Source organism: Acyrthosiphon pisum, chromosome A2 (genome assembly GCF_005508785.2).
Source record: "Acyrthosiphon pisum isolate AL4f chromosome A2, pea_aphid_22Mar2018_4r6ur, whole genome shotgun sequence".
Lineage (NCBI taxonomy): Eukaryota > Metazoa > Arthropoda > Insecta > Hemiptera > Aphididae > Acyrthosiphon > Acyrthosiphon pisum.
Window position 1 is genome coordinate 30251947 of NC_042495.1, and position 8294 is coordinate 30260240.

General features: G+C 29.6%; 1 protein-coding gene across 1 annotated transcript in view; it reads left to right on the forward strand.

Moving 5' to 3' along the window:
* Positions 1-5056: 5056 nt before the first annotated feature.
* LOC100573156 overlaps positions 5057-8294 on the forward strand; it is a gene marked incomplete in the record, with an annotated part of 82952 nt that continues 79714 nt past the window's right edge. The window contains 4 exon segments of the mRNA XM_029490869.1: positions 5057-5311; positions 5911-5931; positions 7137-7175; positions 8047-8082. Of these exon segments, the coding sequence (XP_029346729.1) occupies positions 5236-5311; positions 5911-5931; positions 7137-7175; positions 8047-8082 (172 nt within the window).

Below are 8294 nucleotides of genomic sequence, written 5' to 3' on the forward strand. Positions count from 1 at the left end.
TGAGATACTTGGTAAGATGCGCTTTAGGATCAATTTTTCCAGGATTTTTGCGAAAAAAGGGAGGAGACTAATGGGACGAAAGGAAGAAACGGAATCTGGAGGTTTCTTAGGCTTGGGAACCATAATAATAGTTGAAAATTTCCCAAAGTATTGGAAAGTAAGAAAGTCTTAAAGTGCAGTTAAGAATATGAGTGAGGTGTATGATAGCTTTTTTAGGTAAACATCTGGCAACTTCACCTGTGATAAGATCAAAACCTGGAGATTTTTTTATGAGGGTACTTATCAATAATGAATTTAACTTCACTTGGGGAGAAGTGTTTTACAGGACGAGATACAGGAAGAGGAGAGTTTAGAGACTCAGCTACAGCAATATTATTTTCAAGAGAGAAGATATCAGGATGTGGTTGGAAAGTTTCATAAAGATGATCTTTAAATAATTCGGCTTTGACTGCCGTCATTTGGAGACAGATTTGTCAAGAATTTTTCAAGTAATGAGGTTTTATGTTTGGCCAACATTTTTTTAAGGAGATTTGAAAGTTTATTATAGTTATGTTTAAGAGAGGGAAGGTGATTACGTTGATAAAGGGCTCTAGCCCTCCTCTTATCTGCAATTAATATACGAATATCAGATGGAACTGGAGTCTGACTTAGAGGAAGATGAGTGTGTGAATTGGATGACCAGGGCGCAGACTGGATCAAATTTGTAAAATTATTTATAGCTAAATCAATGTCGTTGGTAGATTTTAGTTTAACATTTAGTTTAATGCCCTGATTGACAAGGTTATGAAATTTTAAATGGTCGGTAGAGGCGTTAAATAGCTTAGGTGGTTCAGAGCGAGTTAGCGGGATGGTATTGAGTGTGAATAGAACTGATGAGTGGTCAGAGTTAAGATCCAGGAGGTTAACAGCTGAAGAGTATAGACAAGAGGGGATTTTTGTGACAAAGATATCGAGTATGTCAGGATTTTTCCGAGGAGAAGATGGCCAATAGGTAGGGTCCGGAGGGGCGAGAACATTAAGGTTTTTTGCACTTGCATATGAATGAAGAACACAGCCTCGTGGATTATTTGTGCGACAACCCCAACTTTGATGCTTGGCATTGTAGTCGCCTCCCACAATGAAATTATTGCCAAGGGAACTAAAGTAATTGTGGAAGTCTACATTTAAAACCTTGTGTTTTGGAGGGGAGTATAAGGCTGCTATTGTCACAGGAATACTGTTTAAGTATATTAGTACAGCGCACGATTGTAAGTAGTCATAACAGTAATTTGGTAGAAATTGATATATTATAGGTAGTAGATTTGATGAGAATGGCGACACCACCGTGAGCAGTATTATCAGGATGATTAGCCCTCACCAGTTTATAACCAGGAATGAAGATATATGAATGTTGTGTAAAATGTGTTTCCGTAATGAGCGCAATGTCAATACGTTTATTGTGAAGCACAAATTGGAGCTCGTTTACATGATTTTTTATACCATTAGCGTTAAAAAGAAGTATTGAGAGGGATTGATTGGTGAAAGTGTTTTTAGTCATTTTTTTTATCGAGAAGACAAGTTATAACTTTGGTAAGAAGGGCTATTAAAGGATTAATTAAAGCTTTGAATTCTTGCAGGAAGCTGGACATTGAGTTAGTATCAGGAGCTGCAGGAGGGGAGGGGTGGTTATCATTTTGACCTGATGTGGCCTGCGCATAAGTGAATGCATGGGTATGTGTACGATTAGGTGGGTGGCTATCTTGAACAACGCGTGACTTATCTCTAACATTATTAAATTGAACGTTACTTGAGGGTTTTTTAACCCTCTTTAACTAACCGGGTTGGGTTTTTTCTAAAAAGCCCGGGTTTTTGCCAACCCTGATCTATATAGAACACCCGGGCATCATTAAAAGTGTTTCCACGATACTTAATGTACATTTTTTTTAAAAAATAATTGACTTTATTTGAAAAATTACTATCTATACAGTATGTACAATAAGTAAAAATAATAATTTTCAGACAGTTGACGGGTATATTATAAGCACACGAGGAGGAAATCACACATCTGTGACTTAATATTATTAAGTTTTTAAGTCTTAAGTTTTCAAGTCGTGATACCAGTTCCTTGTAATATGTAATATTAAAACTTAAAATAAAACACGAGACAACTAATGACAATGGACCATATTATGGAATATTGGGTTGTTCAATATATATATATATACACACGATTTACGCATAAATATATACATACGCACTCCTTATATACACACGCTTCACACGAAACACATAAATATTCAACACCTCTCCGTTCAGACCTTTAGTAAAAACAACACAATCAATATTATTAGCGATGCCAGATGACACCGTATATTATAAAACCATGGATGCATTCTTAAGGATATATCATATATATACATATATATTATATACTACAAGACCACTTCGATAATTTTCCGATCAAGACGTTCGGTCAAAACAAAATAATAAGTTACCAGTGCGACATTTGTCGCACCGCCTAAAATAAAAATAAATATCAATACTTTAATATCACGTATTAATCAATGTATATCAGAAGAAGGGATTACACCGAAGTCATATTATATAAGGACCCTACAGAATCGACTCACAACCATTATCTCTCAGAAGAAGAACCATGCACAACGTCCACGCCAGTCAATATCACAACACTCTTCAACTACTGATCAAGGAAGTGCTTATGACTGCGCGTATAATAGTCGTATACAGTATATGTATATTGGATAATTATCTCAGCATTTAAATATTACAAATACGGCTACTCGGAAGTCGGACAGTGTATATTATTATCTCGAGACAGGAGTTTATGAACTCTCCGTCGCCATAATATACATTAAACATTTTTTTTTTAAATACCAAAATATTACATGAGGGATTTTAATCGTCAATCGCATTTGATCTGGCAGATCAACCATGCATACAATCAAATTTTCCACATTGCCTACCGGGGTGTGGCCGAGTTGCACTTACTGTAGCGAGTAACACCCAAAATGAGTTGTGCAATCAACATTTTTTTAAGTGTAGTCATCTTTTACGTACAAGAAAGTGTGCGGGAAAAACTAGTTAATTATAAAAATAATTATGATAAAAGTATTATTATAAAGTTTTCAAAATATATTGACTGTTTTCGAAATTTTCAGTTTTCAAATTTTTTTCTTCATGCGTCGATATAAGTTAATTATATGATACGTAGTTACTATAGCAGTTGAAAAATATTAAAATAGTAACTATATTATAACAGTAGCCTTATATAAAATATCCATGTTTTTTTTTTTACCCAATAAATAAAATTTTATTCAGATTATAGAAAAAAAAATTTTAAAAAATTGAAAACTAAAATTTCTGTAAACATTTCGAAAACAGTCAATATATTTTGAAAATTTTACCACAAATTGGAATTGTACTTGAAAAGGAATTGAAAATTATATAAATTTCAAGCGTCTACCGACTCTTATGGTGGTTTATAACAATAACCCGTATCGAAAGATATGCAGATATTATTAAGTAAACACACTAGGTATACAAAAACAATTTAACATGTGGTCCAAACTACAAAAGAAACACATAACCAGCATTTACTACTAAGTTGCAATGAAAAATGTGATAAATGTTCATAGAGTGAATCACGTTGCGTGTTCCGAATAATTTATCATTGAAATATTGAAGTCAAAATGATCATATCAACTACAGTGACTCACTCAATGACGAGAGGCACTCTCGAAACATATTAAAATAACAAATAATCAATCGATAATATTATGTTTATGGGCTGGATACAAATTTTTATTTCATTATTAAAAGTTATAATTGTTGCGTTACAGCACCTTGATCCCATGCACCGGAGAAAATAACAAGTAGACCACGTTTGTTGAATAAATATGCAACATTGTATATTTGTATATATATAATATAATATATTATACAGATGAATATTATAATGTCTGTCTGTAGTTAATAGACCCAAAATGTACTAGACTGTTTTCAGTAAAAGTTATATCAATAGATTCCTATTGAGAATTGGAGGGTGTTTATAGCATAATTATTAGACAGCTAAAGGGTAGCTCACATTTTGTGGATGTTTTATATTTGAGTAGGGTCTAGTAGAATACAAGATAATTTTCATGTAACAGTCGTTTTTCGAATTTTCTGAATCTTGTATTCTTATGTATATATCTTACCTATATAGGTTTTAGGAACCCACTACGAAATATTATAAACATACATATTTTTAAAAACTATTTTAATTAATGTTTAAATACGATTTAACTAATGATTAAATATTTTAATTAAGCGTCAAAAAATATATAACAAAAAAATGATTCATAGAAAGTATTCAACACAAATACACGAAACCATACCGGCATACGGCTTTCGACCGATGGACCGACCACAAAGAAGTAATAACAATTACAAACAGCTTTCAATCGGGTTATTTTTCTCAATGATCTATGTTCAAATTTTGTTGAAATTCAAAAAATAATACCCGTAGACACTTGGAATTTATATCATAAGTTTATTTTATTAATTCCTTTATATGCTCTATAAAGTTTTCAAAATATATTGACTTTTTTCGAAATATTCAATATACGTCGATAAAAGTTAATTATATATGTTACGTAGTTACTATAGCAGTTGAAAACTATTAAAATAGTATCAATATAACAGTGGCCTTATATAAAACGACTTCATAAAAAATCTTAAACTGAAAATGTCCTTAAACATTTCGAAAACAGTCACTATAATTTGAACATCTTACCAAGTATAGGAATTGTCTTTGAAAAGGAATTGAAATTGATATAATTTTCAAGTGTTTACTAACTCTAATGGTGCTTTATAACAATAACAGGTATCGAAAGATATGCAGATATTTTTAAGTAAACACACTAGAACTAGGTATATATAAACAATTGAACATGTGGTTAAACCTCAAATTATTATGAAATCTGGGATAACTACGGCCACGTCTCGCATTGTCGGTGCGACTGCACCCCTCTCAATTTTGTGTACGCAGTACAAAGCCTTTGTTCACTAGGTGAGGGAAAACATTATTATCTATATAATTACGACGCGTTTCATTATATATATCGCATTTTTACATACCTTCCTATTCAGTATAGTACTGTGCATTGACTAGAAAACATTTTATATTATTCTCATATTTCACGCTGTAAAATATTTTTCAGTTACCTATTATACAGTAGATTTATACCTATCAACATGGGAAAATGTATTAATTATATGATAGCTATATTTTTTATATTTTATATTCTTGGTTGTACGTACGCTGAAGAGGGTAAGTATCTTTTTATTTGTTTTTACTACGTATACATTATACATAATTCATAACATATTCATATTAATACGTATAATATAGATGATATTGTAGATTATCCTAGATATGAAATACTTTATTGTAGTTTTAGTTCATAATTTGTTATGCTAAAATAACAATAATCTGATAATATTATTTGACAGAATGAGATTTTCATCAAAATTAAATTTTTAACACAATAATCCTTTTGAATATAATTGCAATCACAGTATTATTATGATATTTTTTTATTTTTGGTAGAATAAATTTATATCGTCTAACTGATACTAGAAGTATATGATATAGTTAAAGCTTTTGGTAATTCTTTTTGTAGCGTTTATGAAAATTATCATTATTTCAATGAAAATTGTACACAACATATTCCAGCCAAAGTTCTTTCCTCTTCACTCCACTCTTGTTCGGTTGATCTAATAGAGGTAGTTGAATCCCTTAGCTCTTTAAGTTCCAATTCCAGGCTCCCCTCCTGGTTTTGATTTAATATCAAACATATTCCTAAGACACTAATACATAACATTATACTATTATATATAACATTTTTTACTCATCATTAATTAATTTAGAACAAGTTGATGCATGTTTCGGTGAGTATTATTATATTTTGCCTTACAACAAATACCTATAGGTACATCATACACGTGTATAAAGTATAATCATAATGTGATCAATTTCATACTTTAAAATATTTATTATGTGTATACAAGAACGTTGAATTATAGGTATTGCTAGTGGCGTAGTCCTCGTGGTGAAAACATATCACAATTTTACTTCCATAAGTAAAAAGTTAATATGGAAAATAATATCAACATAACTACTCATATAAAAAAAAAAAAAAAAATAATCCACTTTTTTTAATTGGTAAAGCGTAACTGCCTTCTTTCTTATTTCCTAAATTATAATAGAAACTAATTTACTAAAGTATCTAATCCACTAAAATATATCTAATAACAAAATTATTTTATTACGAAAAGTGACAAAAATGTTTGAATTATTATTGGATTGTATTATTTTTATTTTTTATTCTAATATTCATATTTATACATTTATATTTTATAAAACCATAAAACCATAAAATCGAAAAATTTCAAAAATTGTTGATTTTTAAATCAACCGATATAAGCTAAGTTAATTCAAGTGGAATTTTTATTAAGCCAGTTAAGTTCATAAGTTTATTTGAAAACTGACTTGATTTAATTTTTTTCAACTAGTAAATGCCCACTTTTAATAATTTTTACAAAGCTCAAAATATCTTAAAAATTACGGGTTCAAGTCAAATCCTGAATTCAATAATACAGTACTTATTAAAAAATAAAACGCTTCCTATCTAAAAATTATGATTAGATATTTTGGGTTTATCACTTAGGTATACCGGGCTCTACAGATGAAGTATTAATAAAACATATTCTGATATTTCGGGTGATGAGAGTATGAGACTCGCGCCACTCGCATGATAATCGGTTCCTAGTTCTTATATTTTGACTCGCGGAATTTTAGTTGCACTGAAATAAATTAAGAGTGGGTAAATCATACAATAATCTTGTCTAAATAAATAAATATTTGTAACTGAATACCTATATGTAAAAATTATTACTATACGTATTTAGCGTAGGTATAATATATTATTATGTACCCATAGTACCTATTACTAATTTCACTTTTACACTAATTTAATTTGATAGCTGTATAGTGTCAACATTAAATGTATAATATATTTATTATACCTACACATTTGATATTTTTATAAATATTATAAATATCCGTTGTTATTTGAAATATCGTATCATTACAGAAGAATTAAAAAAGATGAAATGCATTAATGGAGAAAAAAGTGAGAATTTAATTTATATCTTTGAAAATAAAACTAGTTTTTTTTAAATAGTATAATATTTAATTAGCTTTTATTTTTAATAGTTTGTCCTGTTTTATTTATAATTAATATTCTTATAATATTATGTTATAATACAGACTATTGTTACTCATTTTGTGTAGTTACCTTAAACATATTAGGTATATTTAATTTAGAACAAAAAGATCTAACTAAATGAAAAAAATATATAACAACCACAAGGTTCGCTATCTGAATATTTTCTGGTTTCATATCCACAGGAACTTTTAAATTTTTTTTTTTTTTTTACGTTAAGTTTGATTGAAAAAAAAATATAAATCAATTGTTAACGTAGAACATTTATGTGAATTTTAAATGTGCCAATCATTAAAAATAATTCATTAGAAAAAATGATTAAAAAAAAAAATTAGACAGTTTCAAGTGGAAAATAGTTTTAAATGGCTTTCCTGAAAATTTTTATATTTTGAGATATTCTCTTTTGGTTCTGAGCCCACGAATATGGTTAGTTGAAAAACCAACAATATCAGCTTATGGCGATGAACACATCATGAATTTATCAGATAATAACTTTTACTGGCTTAATTTAATGTAACTGGCCCCGAATTAATAGATGAGTGATATTTATTTATGCCGGATTTCATTGTACCTTTCCTTATATCTTTTGCCAACAAAGCTTACCTCCTAAAGAAAATATTAGTAGACACATAGACGTATTATAATATTAGGTGTCATACTTCAATCCCTCTCAAATTGATGGATCATATGAATTCCTTGCAATGAGCTCAAGTCAGACATTTTTACAATAATTTAAGTACATATTACCTATATGTAAGTAATTTAGAACTTTTGATAGCCAGTGAAACTTGGAAGACTATGAAACAAAAATACAGTAAGTATACATTCATTATTTATAGTTGTATTGTTCATATTATTACAGTTGGTATTATTTAGTGCTTTGGTAAAACATAATACCGTTCATTCATTAGTTTTGGTTTTATAAATATTTGAATATCACGTAACGGTAACACGAGTTATAGGTTAGTTATAGGCCGCTATGGTAAAATTAAAAATATTTAGCTCAAGAGAGCGGCCACACCAGAC